This window comes from Balaenoptera borealis (assembly GCF_965194805.1).
Source record: "Balaenoptera borealis genome assembly, chromosome: X".
In the NCBI taxonomy this organism is placed as follows: Eukaryota; Metazoa; Chordata; class Mammalia; order Artiodactyla; family Balaenopteridae; genus Balaenoptera; species Balaenoptera borealis.
In genome coordinates this window covers 92,327,882-92,347,055 of record NC_138881.1, presented here as the reverse complement: position 1 = coordinate 92,347,055, position 19,174 = coordinate 92,327,882, and the positions used below count along the sequence as shown (strand labels likewise).

At 37.5% G+C, this 19,174-nt stretch overlaps 1 protein-coding gene across 3 annotated transcripts in view; it reads right to left on the bottom strand.

Annotated features, from left to right (window-relative positions):
- The window catches only part of COL4A5 (collagen type IV alpha 5 chain), a 236,266-nt gene that overhangs the window by 36,302 nt on the left and 180,790 nt on the right, over window positions 1–19,174 (bottom strand). For 2 of the 3 annotated variants that reach the window (XM_082376978.1, XM_082376979.1), the window contains exons 31-36: window positions 17,975–18,142; window positions 17,038–17,127; window positions 16,412–16,561; window positions 14,926–15,024; window positions 13,446–13,535; window positions 12,903–13,042 (exon numbers count right to left, since the gene is read on the bottom strand). In XM_082376978.1, the coding sequence (XP_082233104.1) occupies window positions 12,903–13,042; window positions 13,446–13,535; window positions 14,926–15,024; window positions 16,412–16,561; window positions 17,038–17,127; window positions 17,975–18,142 (737 nt within the window). The remainder of the gene's footprint in view (window positions 1–12,902; window positions 13,043–13,445; window positions 13,536–14,925; window positions 15,025–16,411; window positions 16,562–17,037; window positions 17,128–17,974; window positions 18,143–19,174) is intronic. The other variant, XM_082376980.1, reaches the window with a different exon arrangement.

Genomic DNA, 19,174 nt, shown 5'->3' with positions numbered 1-19,174 from the left:
TCTAAGACTTTCTGCTTGTCAATTTCAGCAAAAAAGCTATCTGGGATTATGACAGGGATTGCTCTGAGTCTGTAGTATGATTAGATTTTAAGAAGGATTAATGGAGGTTAGAAATATTATGCCACATTTAAAGAATACAGTCATTAAGTTTAAGAGTTGAAGAAATCTTAGGTACTATCTAGTCCAGCTCTCTCATCTCACAGACAAATATTATGTATAGAGTGCTTTATAATTTACAAAGTGTTTTTTTAAATCTAATTGAAGCCTCACAATAACTCTGTGCAATAGGTATAATTCTTTTTTCTATTTTACTGACAAAGTAGTGAAGATACAAAAGAATTAAGTGACTTACAAGGTCATGTAGACAGACTCAGGACTCAAAGTTCTGCCTATTGATTCCCTGTCCAGGGTTTTCAGTGTACTATATTAATTATGCTTTTTGACTAACAAGGACACTCTCTCATAAAACAAACTACCATCTGACCTTTTACCACTATCCTTACTTCTTAACAGCTCACTAATTATAGAATTTTTTCTTATGCTTGACATTCCCTAATCATACTATCATGCCTTCTGAAACTTTTATTCTACTCTTCCTTTACAATATAGGCAGGCACTCCTCATTTTGTATAACAGTATTGGACTATAAAAATGAAAATGCAAGATGAAAAACCATGTAAAGAGATTTTAAAAATCAATGGGAAAAATATGATCATTCTATGACCTGTAAAAGTTTTTCTCAAAACACTAAAATCCCTCTTCCTGTCAGTTATACATATATAGAGAGCCAAGTTCATATGTTGATCATTTCAACTTCACTAGCTTTCTTGGCTGCACATCTAAAGTCTCTCAAATGGTGGCAGTGTCAACATTCCTTTGGCTGGCTATTTCATCTCTAACTCCATCTACATTAGATTTAAATTTCATTTCCAGTGTTATCACCTTTCTTTTTTTTTTACTGCACTTTCATCATTGTTGGTCAATTTTCTCTTTTGATTATCCATTTTTGTTAAATTTCAGTTTGGTTTATCAATGAGAGACAGAGGCAACACATCTACATGCTTTGCTGTCAATGCATTATGGGAACAATAGATTCACAGTGATGAATCACTGACAGAATTTGAAAGAAGTGAAATGACCGCTCACTGATCAAGATGCACAGTAGATATTTACATAGTGGTTTAGGGATTGAAGAGCTAATATATCATGGTAACTTAAACTTGAACCATATTGTTGTGGACTGATGCTATTTAACTAAACTGTGGTAACAAATTTGTGCATATCAGAACTGTACAAAGCAAGGACTGCTTGTGCTTATCAAAACTGAGAGGTAAAATCATATTTTTTAAATATGTCATCATTTTAAGATAAAATAATACCATCTGAAAGAAACAGTAGGATACTTCAGATACATGATTTCCTGGTTTTATCAGCTCTGCAAATGTCCAAATTTAGTGTAGATTTCCTTATTGAAAAATACTTGTAGGATGCATAGAAAAACTAAGAGTTAGCCTCTTGCTTGAAGAGTTGAATATACTGTGGACACTGGCCAGTTGAAACATGGTTTTCTGCTGCCATCCATTATAGTTTCAGAGATGAATTATTATGGTAATTTTGGTTGCACTATATGAATGTTAAAATTCACTCAGTCTAGAAAAAAATATGTATAAACAAATTTAGAAAATTTTTAAAATGTAATTTCAAATCAATGAGTAAAGAATGGAGCTCATAACAAATGGGTTTGGGTTATTTGGATAATTTATTTGGAAAAAAATATATAGTCCCTCACCTTGCAAAACATACAGAAAAAGTCAGATGGGTTAAAGATGTAAACATAAAGAACAAGATCATGCAAACACTGGAATAGAATATATAGGACTCTTTTTATAATCTTAGATATAGAAGTCTTCATAACAATCAGAAAACTATGCTCCTGATCTTTCCTGCCAAATCTGTTTCTCTCCAAATCTTTCCTATCTCAGTATGTAGCAACTCCATTCTTGCAGTTGCTCAGGATAAAAACTTTAGAGTCATTCTTGACATCTCTCTTTCTCTCATATTCCATACACAAATCTTGCTGACTTGACATGGAAAATATCTTAAGATTCTGACAGTTTCTTATCACTTCCACTGCCACCACTCTGATCCAAGCTATCAACATCTCTAGTTTGTATTATAAATAATAATAAAAATAAAATAATAATAATAAAATAGTGTCATAATTGGTCTCACTCTTTTCATCCTTACTCCTCTATGATTTATATCCAAAATGAGAGCTGTGATTTTTTTTAAAATTAAAGTACAATGATGTTATTCCTTCCAGTTGTCCCTTATTTCACTTAGGAGTATAAGCCTTACTATGATCTAAAAAGCCCTAGATAATCTATCCTCCATTACCAACCTGATCTCATCTCCTACTGACTGTCACCTCAATACTTAGCTTAATTCACACTAGCCTCATTTATATTTCTCAAAATGCCAGGGTCTTTGAATGACTAACCCCCTCATTGCATGAGGCCACTTAAACAATTGTAATCAGAGAAGATTTTCCTTACTACCCTATTTTTAAAAATGTAACATTTTTCAGCAATTCTTATCCCCAAGCCTCACTCTAATTTTGCAATACCTTCTAACAAACTTATTTATTTTGTTTATTTTGTTCACTGACTAGATGTAAACTCCATGCAGGCAGTGAATTTGTTTCACTCATACTCTATCTCCAGCACCTAAAATAGTTCCTGGCACATCATACATACTCAATAGGTATTTTTTGAATGAATGAATGAGTATAACATTCGTTTATGTTAAAATGTTAAACTTCTACTTGATGAAATGTACAGTAAACACTGTAGTAAGACAAACAACTGACTGGGAGAAACTATTTGCAACATATATAATAGACAATGGATGCATCTTCAGTGTTTATAAAGTACTTTTACAAATCAATAAGAAATACATAAGCAAATCCCCTCCTAAAAAATGAGGCAAAGAGTATGAATAGACAATTTGCTGAGGAGATATACATATAAGAAGTCTCACTTGGAATCAGGAAAATTCAAATTTAAACAATGATATGCTACTTTTTACCCATTAGGCTGACAAAATTAGAAAGACTGATAGTACCTAATACTTGTAAAATGAGGAGAAAATAGAAAATTTCTTATACTGATCAAGGGAGTATCAAGCAGTAGAGCTATTTAATTAGGAAAATTTGCCAGTAACTATCAATATTAAAAAGGAATATACAGGCTTCTGCACACCGTCCCAGAGCTGAGGTGTCGGCACAGTTATTTCCCAGGAGGAACTCTGGTCTGAAGGGCAGGTGCGAGGCCTCTGCATGTGGCCCCCTATAAGCAAGGGAAACCAGACTAAGCAACAAGGGAAAAAAAGTTAGACACTCCATGAGAAAAGCAGCAATTAGAGGAAGACCTTCAAGATGGCAGAAGAGTAAGATGTGGAGATCACCTTCCTCCCCACAAATACATCAGAAATACATCTACACGTGGAATAACTCCTACAGAACACCTACTGAACGCTGGCAGAAGAAACTCCCCCACGTACCTGGGTAGGGCAAAAGAAAAAAGGAAAAACAGAGAAAAAAGAATAGGGACGAGACCTGCCCCTTGGGGAGGAAGCTGTGAAGGAGGAAAAGTTCCCACACACTAGGAAGCCCCTTCACTGACGGAGATGGGGGGTGGTGGGGGGAAGCTTTGGAGCCACGGAGGAGAGCGCAGCAACAGGGGTGCGGAGGGCAAAGTGGAGAGATTCCCGCACAGAGGAGCGGTGCCGACCAGCACTCACCAGCCCGAGAGGCTTGGCTGCTCACCCGCCGGGGTGGGCGGGGGCTGGGAGCTGAGGCTCGGGCTTCGGAGGTCGGATCCCAGGGAGAGGACTGGGGTTGGCTGCATGAAGACAGCCTGAAGGGAGCTAGTGAGCCACATCTGGCCAGAAGGGAGTTAGGGAAAAAGTCTGGACCTGCCTAAGAGGCAAGAGACAATTGTTTCGGGGTGCGCGAGGAGAGGGGATTCACAGCACCGCCTAAACGAGCTCCAGAGATGGGCGTGCGACGCGGCTATCAGTGCGGGCCCCAGAGATGGGCATGAGACTCTAGGGCTGCTACTGCAGCCACCAAGAATCCTGTGTGCAAGCACAGGTCACTATCCACACCTCCCCTCCAGGGAACCCGTGCAGCACACCACTGCCAGGGTCTCTGTCTCTGTGATCCAGAGACGACTTCCCCGGGAGAACAAACGGCGTGCCTTGGGCTGGTGCAACGTCATGCTAGCCTCTGCCGCTGCAGGCTCGCCCCGCATTCTGTACCCCTCCCTCCCCCCTTGAGCTGAGTGAGCCAGAGCCCCCGAATCAGCTGCTCCTTTAACCCCGTCCTGTCTGAGTGAAGAACAGACGCCCTCATGTGACCTACATGCAGAGGCGGGGCCAAATCCAAAGGTGAACCCCAGGAGCTGTGCGAACAAAGAAGAGAAAGGGAAATTTCTCTGTGTAGCCTCAGGAGCAGCAGATTAAATCTCCACAATCAACTTGATGCACCCTGCATCTGTGGAATACCTGAATAGACAATGAATCATCCCAAAATTGAGGTGGTGGACTTTGGGAGCAATGATATATATACTTTTTTCCTTTTTCTCTTTTTGTGAGTGTGTATGTGTATGCTTCTTTGCGTGATGTTGTCTGTAGAGCTTTGCTTTTACCATTTGTCCTAGGGTTCTGCCTGTCCGGTTTTTTGTTTTGTTTTGTTTTATTACTTTTTAATTGTTTTTATTTTTAATAATTATTTTTTATTTTAATAACGTTATTTTATTTTATTTTTTCTTTTTTTCTTTCTTTTTTTCTCCTGTTTCTTCTGAGCCGTGTGGCCAACAGGGGCTTGGTGCTCTGGCTGGGTGTCAGGCCTGTGGCTCTGAGGTGGGAGAGCCAAGTTCAGGACATTGGTCCACCAGACACCTCCTGGCTCCACGTAATATCAAACGGCGAAAGCTCTCCCAGAGATCTCCATCTCAACAATAAGACCCAGGTACACTCAACGACCAGCAAGCTACAGTGCTGGACACCCTATGCCAAACAACTAGCAAGACAGGAACACAACCCCACCCATTAGCAGAGAGGCTGCCTAAAATCATAATAAGGTCACAGACACCCCAACACACACCACCAGACGTAGACCTGCCCAAGAGAAAGACAAGATCCAGGCTCATCCACCAGAACACAGGCACTAGTCCCCTCCACCAGGAAGCCTACACAACCCACTGAACCAAACTTAGCCACTGGGGGCAGACACCAAAAACAATGGGAACTACTAACCTTCAGCCTGCGGAAAGAAGACCCCAAACACAGTAAGTTAAGCAAAATGAGAAGACAGAGAAACACACAGCAGATGAAGGAGCAAGGTAAAAACCCACCAGACCTAACAAATGAAGAGGAAATAGGCAGTCTACCTGAAAAAGAATTCAGAGTGATGACAGTAAAGATTATCTAAAATCGTGGAAATAGAATGCAGAAAATACAAGAAACGTTTAACAAGGACCTAGAAGAACTAAAGAGCAAACAAACAATGATGAACAACACAATAAATGAAATTAAAATTTCTCTACAAGGAATCAACAGCAGAATAACTGAGGCAGAAGAACGGATAAGTGACCTGGAAGATAAAATAGTGGAAATAACTACCACAGAAGAGAATAAAGAAACAAGAATGAAAAGAATTATGGACGGTCTTAGAGACCTCTGGGACAACATTAAAGGCACCAACATTCGAATTATAGGGGTCCCAGAAGAAGAAGAGAAAAATAAAAGGTGACTGAGAAAATATTTGAAGAGATTATAGTTGAAGACTTCCCTAACATGGGAAAGGAAATAGTCAGTCAAGTCCAGAAAGTGCAGAGAGTCCCATACAGGATAAATCCAAGGAGAAACATGCCAAGACACATATTAATCAAACTGTCAAATATTAAATACAAAGAAAAAATATTAAAAGCAGTGAGGGAAAAGCAACAAATAACATACAAGGGAATCCCCATAAGGTTAAAAGCTGACCTTTCAGCAGAAACTCTGCAAGCCAGAAGGGAGTGGCAGGACATATTTAAAGTGATGAAAGGGAAAAACCAACAACCAAGATTACTCTACCCAGCCAGGATCTCATGCAGATTTGACAGAGAAATTAAAACCTTTACAGACAAGTAAAAGCTAAGAGAATTCAGCACCACCAAACCAGCTTTACAACAAATTCTAAAGGAACTTCTTTAGGCAGGAAACACAAGAGAAAGAAAAGACCTACAATAGCAAAACTAAAACAACTAAGAAAATGGTAATAGGAACATACATATTGATAATTACCTTAAATGTAAATGGATTAAATGCTCCAACCAAAAGACATAGACTGGCAGAATGGATACAAAAACAAGACCTGTATATATGCTGTCTACAAGAGACCCACTTCAGACCTAGGGACACATACAGACTGAAAGTGAGGGAATGGAAAAAGATATTCCATGCAAATGGAAATCAAAAGAAAGCTGGAGTAGCAATTCTCATATCAGACGAAATAGACTTTAAAATAAAGACTATTACAAGAGACAAAGAAGGACACTACATAATGATCAAGGGATCAATCCAAGAAGAAGATATAAAAATTGTAAATATTTATGCACCCAACATAGGAGCACCTCAATATATAAGGCAAATGCTAACAGCCATAAAAGGGGAAATCGACAGTAACACAGTCATAGAAGCGGACTTTAACACCCCACTTTCACCAATGGACAGACCATCCAACATGAAAATAAATAAGGAAACACAAGCTTTAAATGATACACTAAAGAAGATGGACTTAATTGATATTTATAGGGCATTCCATCCAAAAACAACAGAATACACTTTCTTCTCAAGTGCTCATGGAACATTCTCCAGAATAGGTCATATCTTGGGTCACAAATCAAGCCTTGGTAAATTTAAGAAAATTGAAATCATATCAAGTATCTTTTCCAACCACAACGCTATGAGACTAGATATCAATTACAGTAAAAAATCTGTTAAAAATACAAACACATGGAGGTTAAACAATACACTACTAAATAACCAAGAGATCACTGAAGAAATCAAAGAGGAAATAAAAAAATACCTAGAAACAAATGACAATGAAAACACGATGACCCAAAACCTACGGTATACAGCAAAAGCAGTTCTAAGAGGGAAGTTTATAGCAATACAATCCCACCTCAAGAAACAAGAAAAATCTCAAATAAAAAACCTAATCTTACACCTAAAGCAATTAGAGAAAGAAGAACAAAAAAACCCCAAAGTTAGCGGAAGGAAAGAAATCATAAAGATCAGATCAGAAATAAATGAAAAAGAAATGAAGGAAACACTAGCAAAGATCAATAAAACTAAAAGCTGGTTCTTTGAGAAGATAAGCAAAATTGATAAACCATTAGCCAGACTCATGAAGAAAAAAAGGGAGAAGACTCAAATTAATAGAATTAGAAATGAAAAAGGAGAAGTAACAACTGACACTGCAGAAATACAAAGGATCATGAGAGATTACTACAAGCAACTATTTGCCAATAAAATGGACAACCCGGAAGAAATGGACAAATTCTTAGAAAAGCACAACCTTCCGAGACTGAACCAGGGAGAAATAGAAATTATAAACAGACCAGTCACAAGCACTGAAATTGAGACTGTGATTAAAAATCTCCCAACCAAGAAAAGCTGAGGACCAGATGGCTTCACAGGCGAATTCTATCAAACATTTAGAGAAGAGCTAACAGCTATCCTTCTCAAACTCTTCCAAAATATAGCAGAGGGAGGAACACTCCCAAACTCATTCTATGAGGCCACCATCACCCTGACACCAAAAGCAGACCAAGATGTCACAAAGAAAGAAAACTACAGGCCAATATCACTGATGAACATAGATGCAAAAATCCTCAACAAAATACTAGCAAAGAGAATCCGACAGTACATTAAAAGGATCATACACCATGTTCAAGTGGGGTTTATCCCAGGAAGGCAAGGATATACAATGGAGAAAAAACAGCCTCTTCAATAGTGGTGCTGGGAAAACTGGACAGCTACATGTAAAAGAATGAAATTAGAACACTCCCTAACACCATACACAAAAATAAACTCAAAATGGATTAAAGACCTAAATGTAAGGCCAGACACTACAAAAGTCTTAGAGGAAAACATAGGCAGAACCCCGTATGACATAAATCACAGCAAGATCCTTTTTGACCCACCTCCTTGAGAAATGGAAGTAAAAACAAAAATAAAGAAATGGGACCTAATGAAACTTAAAAGCTTTTGCACAGCAAGGAAAACATAAAGAAGACGAAAAGACAACCCTCAGAATGGGAGAAAATACTTGCAAATGAAGCAACTGACAAAGGATTAATCTCCAAAATTTATAAGCAGCTCATGCAGCTCAATATCAAAAAACAAACAACCCAATCCAAAAATGGGCAGAAGACCTAAATAGACATTTCTCCAAAGAAGATATACAGATTGCCAACAAACACATGAAAGGATGCTCAACATCACTAATCATTAGAGAAATGCAAATCAAAACGACAATGAGGCATCAACTCACAACAGTTAGAATGGCCATCAACAAAAAATCTACAAACAATAAGTGCTGGAGAGGGTGTGGAGAAAAGGGAACACTCTTGCACTGTTGGTGGGAATGTAAATTGATACAGCCACTATGGAGAACAGTATGGAGGTTCCTTAAAAAACTAAAAATAGAACTATCATATGACCCAGCAATCCCACTACTGGGCATATACCCTGAGAAAACCATAATTCAAAAAGAGTCATGTACCAAAATGTTCATTGCAGCTCTATTTACAATAGCCAGGACATGGAAGCAACCTAAGTGTCCATCATTGGATGAATGGATAAAGAAGATGTGGCACATATATACAATGGAATATTACTCAGCCATAAAAAGAAATGAACTGGAGGTATTTGTAGTGAGGTGGATGGACCTAGAGTCTGTCATACAGAGTGAAGTAAGTCAGAAAGAGAAAAACAAATACCGTATGCTAACACATATATATGGAATCTAAGGAAAAAAAAAAAGGTCATGAAGAACCTAGTGGCAAGACGAGAATAAAGACACAGAACGACTAGAGCATAGACTTGAGGATATGGGGAGGGGGAGGGGTGAGATGTGACAGGGTGAGAGAGTGGCATGGACATATATACACTACCAAATGTAAAATAGATAGCTAGTGGGAAGCAGCCGCATAGCACAGGGGGATCAGCTCGGTGCTTTGTGACCACCTAGAGGGGTGGGATACGGAGGATCGGAGGGAGGGAGAGAGATGCAAGAGGGAAGAGATATGGGAACATATGTATATGTATAACTGATTCACTTTGTTATAAAGCAGAAACTAACACACCATTGTAAAGCAATTATACTCCAATAAAGATGTTTAAAAAAAAAATCTACAAACAATAAATGCTGGAGAGGGTGTGGAGAAAAGGGAACTCTCTTGCACTGTTGGTGGGAATGTAAATTGATACAGCCACTAGGTAGAACAGTATGGAGGTTCCTCAAAAAACTAAAAATAGAACTACCATACGACCCAGCAATCCCACTACTGGGCATATACCTTGAGAAAACCATAATTCAAAAAGAGTCATGTACCACAATGTTCATTGCAGCTCTATTTACAATAGCCAGGACATGGAAGCAACCTAAGTGTCCATCGACAGATGAATGGATAAAGAAGATGTGGCACATATATACAATGGAATATTACTCAGCCATAAAAAGAAACGAAATTGAGTTATTTGTAGTGAGGTGGATGGACCTAGAGTCTGTCATACAGAGTGAAGTAAGTCAGAAAGAGAAAACAAGTACCGTATGCTAATGCATATATATGGAATCTAAAAAAAAAAAAAAGGTTCTGAAGAACCTAGGGGCAGGACAGGAATAAAGACGCAGATGTAGAGAATGAACTTGAGGACACGGGGAGGGGGAAGGGTAAGCTGGGACGAAGTGAGAGAGTGGCATGGACTTATATATACTACCAAAGATAAAATAGATAGCTAGTGGGAAGTAGCCGCATAGCATAGGGAGATCAGCTTGGTGCTTTGTGACCACCTAAAGGGGTGGGATAGGGAGGGTGGGAGGGAGATACAAGAGGGAGGAGATATGGGGGTATATGTATATGTATAGCTGATTCACTTTGTTATAAAGCAGAAACTAACACACCATTGTAAAGCAATTATACTCCAATAAAAATCTTAAAAAACAAAAAGGCATATATATGCTGGATTCCAGCAAATCTACTCATAATTTATTCTATGGCAATATTTACCAAATAATATTAAGATATTTATGTAAGATATGGATAAGAATTTCAGTGCAACATATGTTTGTAATCATGAAAATATAGAAACAACTTCAGTACTAATAATAGGTTAAATTATTTATGGTTAACCTAAACAGAAAATACTATATAATTATGAAAAAGAATGAGGTGTATATTTATAGGCTGATAAAGAAAGTATGCTAAGATCTACTAAACTATGACCACTAGGTCCAGAGCAGATATATGGTATTGAATATGATTTCATGCATATAAATAAAAATATAACTTCCATTAGAAGATGCCGCATCATTCCATGCATCAATAACTGAGGGAAAAATGCTTCTAATTATAATTGTAAGGTGTTTCCCATTGTAAGATGCCCCTCAATATCAGAGATTTTGAATTGTACAAAACTGAATCTTAAACTTGATGAAATACCTATCATATATACATACATATATATGCATAAAAAGCCTTTTCTGGACAAATACATGAGGAACTACTAAACGTGGTTACCTTGGGGAAGAACTATGGATTTGGAGGATGTAAATGTGTGGAAAGAAGAGTTCTCATTTTACATCATTTCATACTGGTTGATTTTATTTTTATTGATTTATAACATTATACATAAAAGTTTCATGTGTACAACATTATATTTCTATTTCTGTATACACTATGGTGTGCTGGTTGATTTTTAAAATCAATCTAATTTGTTACTATTAATATAAAAACTTAAAAAGACAAAAATTGAAATGCACTTATCTTTTGACCCAGCAATTTCACTTTTAAGAATCTCTACAGTATAAATAATTGTACATGTGTCCACAGATATGTGTAAGAATGTTCATTATGATATGAATTGCAACAGAAGTAGGATATCATGCAACCGTTAACAATGATGTACACTGACGAAGAAAACTGATTAAGATATACTGAAAGAAGAAATATTAAAAGACATAAGTGATAAGGTAACATACAGAATAGTATATATTCTATGACTCTACATATGCACAAAGTGTAGAAAAACCAAAATTCTGTGTGTATGTGTATATATGTGTGTGTGTATGTATGTATGTATGTGTGTGTGTGTGTGTGTGTATAGAGAGAGAAAGAGAAAGAGAATATGTTGCAAGGGATTCAAATTTACACACCAACTATTAATAGTGGATTCTGTGGGGAAGGGAATGGAATAAAGAAGACATGTTATAAAGGAGATTTTCACTTTTACCCTTGATATGTCTGTATTGTTATTTTTAGTAAAATATGTATTCATGTATTACTGATAAAATTTAAATAGAAAAAATTAAGATTCATTTCAATAAACTTTATACTGTTAATCCACAATTAATATGCAGAAATTTCTCTTGATTACTTCTTAAAATAAGTTGATTAACTGGGCAATCAAAATATAGTCTTTTTGGGGACTTCCCTGGTGGTCCAGTGGTAAAGAATCCACCTTACAATGCAGGGGACAAGGGTTCGATCCCTGGTTGGGGAACTAAGATCCCACATGCCGCAGGGCAACTAAGCCCATATGCCACAACTACAGAGCCTGCGTGCCTCAATGAGAGAGGCTGCCTGCCACAAACTACAGAGCCCACGCACCACAACTAGAGAGAAGCCTGTGCGCCCCAACGAAGAGCCCACGCGCCGCAACAAATAAAAGATCCCACATGCCACAACTAAGACCCGATGCAACCAAAAAAAGAAAGAAAATATTTTAAAAAATATAGTCTTTTTGCATACTATTAAAAAGAAATTATCTTTAAAACGTTATTCAATAAATTCTTATCTCAGTGGGAACTTTCACTAATTTCATGGTAGTTGAGTAACATAATTCCTTTTCTAATACTCTCAGGTTTTGTGTTGTAACTGAATGATTAAACATCATTATAAGACAAACAATTCACTGTGAGAAAATACTCGCAACATATATATTAGACAATGGATACCTCTCTGTTAGTTATAAAATACTTCTGCAAATCAATGGCAATTATTTCCTTTTTACATGGAATTAAGCAGTTATCAAACATTTGTGAGTCCAGGGATTCTTAAACATGTTCTAGATTTGATTGCTTGAGAAATACCACCAAAGTTTTCACATTGACTAGGGACAGAGAGAGATATGTACAACTGTTTTCAGAGAACCACCTCAGATATGCAGTTAAGAATACTACTGCACCTTCATTAATTTTATAAGTTACTTTGCTTATAAGCCTCTTCAAATTAGTTAATAATAATATTAGGACAAAGACCAACAACTCCATCGCTAAAAAGGAAAAAAAAACCCAAAACTAGGCAGAAATACGCTTTTGGGTTACTGAAACATACTCAAAGAGTAAGATAGAGGGAAAATAAAGAAATCAGAAAGATTTCCCCTCCGTTTTTTGGACTGGCTGCAAACCTAAAATATATCTCCTTACAATATAGGAGAAAAGAGAAGGAATGAACTTCTTGCCCAGACTATACCATGTCATTCTATAGTTTGTTTAAGGAAGAATTAGGAACGAGCACAATGTTAAAGAAAAATCCTATCTGCTCAGGCATATACCTGAGTAGGATTACCTTTGGGCCAGGAAGACCTGGAAGACCAATGCCTGAAATACCAGGATCACCTTTTTCTCCTTTCTGTCCAGGTAATCCCGGGGATCCAGGTTGTCCAGGAACTCCAGGAGGTCCAGGAGACCCTTTTGCACCCTGGGGGCCTGTTAGAAACATGTAATATGCAATCTTTTAAAAAATATTGTTTGTGGGATATATATCATGCACATGACCAAGCAAAAAGATTTTTAAAAAGAATTCTGCAAATTCTGATATATATAATAATGAGCTTTACAACCAGGATTATATAAAAGCCTATTTTTCAAGGAAGTTTAAGTGAAAGGGGGTATAGCTGGAGAAAAAAATGTAAGTTTGTGAATTCTTTCTAAAGCTCTGTCTCTTAATTCGCACTTCAAATATTTGGGTAATGAGAGAGCTCTACCCACTGACTGCCTTAGATATTGTCTCAGTTTGACTCTATCACTACCAGTCTCATTTCTAATAACAAAGATAGTGAACCATCTTCCATTAATGGAACTAAACATTTGGGAAATTTTCATCACTCACCTGGAAAACCCATATCACCTATGTTTCCTTTAAGTCCAGGAGGTCCTGTAAGTCCTGGCTTCCCAGGGAGACCAGGGTTACCCTTGGGACCTACAAAAACCAAATTGGTAAAATTAAGACAACTCAGCAATATTAAGGTTGCCTGGTTTCCTGGTGTGGGTTGTAATTAAAATGCAAGCGTGAGATTGAATGGATTAAATCTTAACATATGATTAAGTTCCACAGATCTAACTCAGCATAAAACAGGTAAGAGTTACCTAAGAAATCTCTTTAGGAACATATTACAATATAATCATGGTAACAGAGGTTTCCCAATACAAATTTATTTTAAAAATGCAAAACTTTCACCAAGACACCTTGTTTCTTGCCCTAAAACTATTCCAGTCACCTGAAATCTTATTTGTTGTTTGTGTATAAGTAAGTACCTTACTATATTTACCACAGGTAAATCCAATATAAAGGGACTCTTTAAAAGATTCAGAAGTGGCATTCCCATGTAGAGCCTGATCATGTGAGACCAGAAGAGGAAAGTGGTAACCTGTCATGATACACCCTCAGCACATTAGGCCATGGATAGACAAGAGTTGATGGAGAAGTACTGGACTATCTCCCCCCAGCAGTCATGGCTGTTGTGTTTACACATTCTTCCCAGAGCTTAGATACTTGAGGCTCTGTGGTGTCACCCAGGTATTTTCCAAGGACCACAATGTTGCCTTAAATATTATTTTCTTTTATTTTTCCTTTCACACTGTCTTCCAGCTTGGGGAAGAAAATGCAAAATATGTGAAGGATAGAAAAGGAGATAATTTCTCCTTCCCACTACATCAAGGTAATGCAGTACCGAGTCCAGAACAGAATAACTGACCCAAAGGGCTCTTACAAAGATGGAGATGAGCTACTCTTTATTCCTTAGGGGCCCAACCCAAAGAAAATGGCTTAAGAAGCAGCAAGAAAGAGTTTTATTAGAAATAAGAAAAAAAATCCATGTTGACTGTAAGAGTGATTAATGCTATAACACATTACCAAGGTAGATTGTGAAATTTTTATCCCTAGAAACTTTTAAAAATAGAATTGGCAGCCATCTGTTTCACATGGTTTAATGATTGACTTGTCTGAAGACAGAAAACTGGAAAGGGTGAATTCTTTAGGCTCCTACCAGATAACCTGTCTTATTTACATATGCTGCAATGGATATAAATAAAACACAGCACCTTACTTGGATATACTTCTGATTTTGCATACACACTGATGCCACAAAAAGAAGAAACTGAGCAAAGCAAAATATTCTACAAATCTTCTGTTGACACTTGGGCCAAATGGCAACATTTCTGTTAAGGAGAGGTCCGGTATCTCAGTAGCTACCCAAGCATATTGCCATGACCAGATTCAAAACATCATTACACACGATAAATACATAATTACTTTGTTCCAGGGTTCAGGATCAACCACCCAGTTGCTACAGGTGGTTTATCACACTTACCCGATGGTCCTGGTAATCCAGGTTGTCCACTCAGTCCAGGTTGCCCTGGGTCTCCAGGTGAACCCTGATAACCTTTTGGCCCTGCAACTCCAGGAATACCTTCCAAGGATGAGTATAAGAAAGACAAGTTAGGCTGATATCATTAAATAAATCTGGTGAAGCAAGCTAACCAAACTCTGAAATATGAATGAAATACAGTGATATTCTGATATAGTATGAACCAACAGCACTGGACTCACTAAAATCCCCCACTTCTTTATTTAGCTACCATTAAGAATTGCAGAGCACTCAATAATTAAGTCACTTTCCTCTTTGGGCCTCAGTTTCTTACACTCTAAAATGAAGGAATTGGGGAAGATTATCCCTAAGCTGTCTCTTAGATTCTATAACTATCTTTAATAACCCTATATCACAGGCAAATACAGTTTACTGCCTCTGTTTTGCAGAAGGCATAATGGAAAGAGAAGAGAAGCCTTGCAAGAAGTAAGTCAAGAAAGGTATCTCACTTTCACAAGAATACAAAATTAGGTGGCTTTGCCTCTTTCATGACTGTATACAAAATCACAGTAATGTCTTAACACTCTTTTTTGAGGAGAAATCCCACCAGGTCCTGCTCATAGGGAAGCTTATAACATCTGTGTACACACACACCTGCACACACACTCACACGCGGACTGACAGTAGTAATGGTTACAACACAGAAAGAGTCACAAACTTTACTATGATCTGCAAATAAACATAGATAGTTTTTAAAGTTCCATGTTGTTTGAAAGACTATTCTATATAGACTGGATTGTGTTTTATTTATTGATCTGTGCTTATTCATATTTTCTGGTGCTTTGTTATGAATATATTATCCTTTTATAAAAAGAAAAAAGGACTTCTAAATGTTAAAAACCTGTTACACTTCATACCTTATTTGCTTCTAATAAAATAACTATAACAACACAGTCATTCCCTAGACCTACTTTCAGCGACCTCCCCCAGAGCTGAGCTTGGCTGTTCATAGTCCAATACTTGTTTATTCTTCCAGGGTAGAATAACAATGAACTGTACTTAAAAGTCAAGCTTGATGTGGATATCAAAACACTGCAGGGCAACAAAGTACCACTCATCCTCATCTGGTTTCAAGGCGAAAAAGTTTAAAGGACCAGCAAATTTTCCAAACACTGAAATCTGTTTTCCAAGTAATTCTGGCTATATATCTTTTTTCTCTTGACCACATCCTATATACTATTTTCTGGAAGGCCTGAAAGTGACTGTCTATTTTAAAACCTCATAGTTTGTGACAGATAAACTACAAAGAAAATACTCAAACAAAAGTTGATCAGTGAAATCAGTGAAAATTAATTTTCGTTACCAAAATTTGATGCACCTAACTGCCTTTTGTTGGTGAGTCCTGGATTACAAGTCACTTTCCATGCTATTAAAAATTAAAATTCATATATAGCAGGAAACACATTAACAAATAAATGCATTCACTCACCTGGTAGGCCAGGGTCCCCTTTCTCTCCTTTTGAGCCCAGCAGATCTGGATCCATTGGTCCAGGAAGGCCTGGAAGGCCGGGCTCTCCTTTACTACCTTTCTCTCCTGCAGGGCCAGGAAGTCCTGGCTGACCCTGCAAACCATCATCACCTAAACCCAACATGTGTGGGGAAGACAAAGCAGATCAGATTTATCCATCCAGGATTAATGCATATATAAAGATTATTCATATGTTACATAGTTGGGTAGGCCACTGACCACCCAAAACACTTAGGCACCTTATTTACTGCCTATAAATAACTCGAGCTCACACACACTTTTACACTCAAATAACAGTCTCTCTTCTGGGATTCTTTGACAATTACAAAGACTGTAAAAAGTAAAAATTTAATCCCTATATTCTGTTATTTTGAGCTAAGCACTTACCATGTTTCATAGTATTCAAGCTAAGCATACCACCAAACTTAAAACAGTACCTATTTAAATGCCATGAAAATACAAGAAACAAAATACAAGTAAGCATTGCTCATTTTAAAGCAGTCAAATAAAAATATTCTGTATCGACATAAAGTAAAATATTTAATTTTCTTTCTTTCATGCATCTGCCAGCAAACCCTGAATATTACCTTTGAGACCAGGAACACCACTCCTGCCAGGAATTCCCAAAGGTCCTGTTGGGCCTGGAGGTCCCATCATACCCATTTCACCTTTGGCACCTTTTAAGAATATCGATAAGTATCTTTTACCTTTCCTTGACCTTGGAAAGATAAAAGATAAGTTTAAAGATGTCAACTGGAAAACTATTGAGACTTGGAGGGAAGGCACTAAGTTTCACCCCTTTCCAACTACTGTAACCTTAGTGACCACTACTGCCTATATCATTGTGGTAGTTAGTCTCTAAAGATGGTCCCCAAATGAACCACACTTCCCAGTATACACAGCCTAGAGTAGCCTTCTCCCCTTGAATTTGGGATGACTCTGTGCCTTACCCTTGACTAAGTGACACTGTATGACTCCCAATGCTAGATCATAAGAAGTCTTGCAGCTTCCATCTGTGGCTCTTAGTACACTCACTTTCAGTTTTGGGGATTCTCTCTTTTGGAAGCCAGCTGCCCTGGAAGGAGAGCAGCTACCCTGATACTACCATAATGCGAAGTACCACTATGGATAATGAGATACCATATGAAGAGGCCAATGAACACTCAGGTGTCAGAGAAGTAGATCCTTCAACCCCAACCACTCCAGCTGATGCCATGTGGATCAGAGATAAACAACCCTGGCAAGCCATCCCTTAATTCCTGACCCACAAACCTTGAGCAAAATTAAAAGGTTGATTTAAATCATTAAATTTTGGGGTCATTTGTTACACAGCAATATATAACTGGAGCCCTCAGAGAGAAAAAGTGTAATGCAAATAGCAAAGTGAGTTTCCTACAATCAAAGACATTTAACACTTTTCCTTAAAGGATAGTGTCAATCCAGAAAAGTACAAGAGGGTAATATACCAGAGTCATATTAGTTTTAATTTCCTGAATCCAAAATCAGGGAAGACTAAAAACTTACCTGGAAAGCCAGAGGCACCTGCTTTTCCTGGGAACCCTGGTGATCCTGGGGGTCCCATAGGACCTGGTGCTCCAGGGATCCCTGGACTGCCTCTCTCACCAGGGGGTCCTGGAACATCAAATCCAGGAGGCCCTGGATCCCCCTTCTCTCCTGGTATTCCATGCAAGCCTAGTTAATACAAACCAATATTAAGAAGTATTGAAGCAGTTTTAAGAGATGTAGCTGGTTATTTTTCTAGCAAACAAGTGATAGAATCCTGTATATAACAAACCTAACAGTGAGTTAGAGATACTTTTGGCATCATGCGCAGAAAATAACCAACAATAAAACTTTAGGATTCTCAAGTATATTTCTCTAAGAAGGTGCTTCTGAAATTATTTCTCATGAATGACCAATCTTTTCTTAATTCCTGGTCCATCATGGACTATTTTTTTCATAAAACACAATAAAAATTACTAAAATACTAAAATAAAGAAATCAAAGACATATAAAATACAATCCTACCTTTTGGTTACTATATTCAATAAATAAAATTACACTGTCAAACTGCTATAAAAGTTTCTAAATGCTTACTCTCTATTTCTTCTAATTCCAGTGCAGACTGGTAACAAACAGTTTGTAATTCGACACTGGTCCATTGACCACACTTGGATTTGCATTGCTCTAAGGTATTATGAATTATAAAGATGTATATCTATAATCCATAAAAAGATTAATTACTGAATAAGTAAGTTACATGGGCCCTTTTGACTTTATTTTGGCTTTGTTTTACATCTTGTTTTAATAATACATTATTATTAGTCTTTGTTGTTAACTTCTGTTTCACAGTAATCCAGCCAGGATTTTATAGAAAAAATATGTCATTGCAAAAATATACTCCAGAAAACAAGGTGGTTAAAAAAGAATATGTTTAGTGAAAAGAATTACACTACAAACATGGTGCAAGTTCCCACTCCAATACCTATCAGCTACGTGACTTATTGAGTCACTTAATGTTGTTGGTTCTCATCTGTTAAATGGGGATGTGCCATAACTGACTGAAAGCTGTGGGATGAAACAGGTGACCATTCCAAGCATCCCTTCAACAATAAGACCGAATTTTATTACTGTTGAAGATTCACAGACAATTATTTTTATAAGAGAGCAAGATGCTGGCATTTTAAGACCTGTTTGATGTCATATACCAGCATGCCTTCAAAC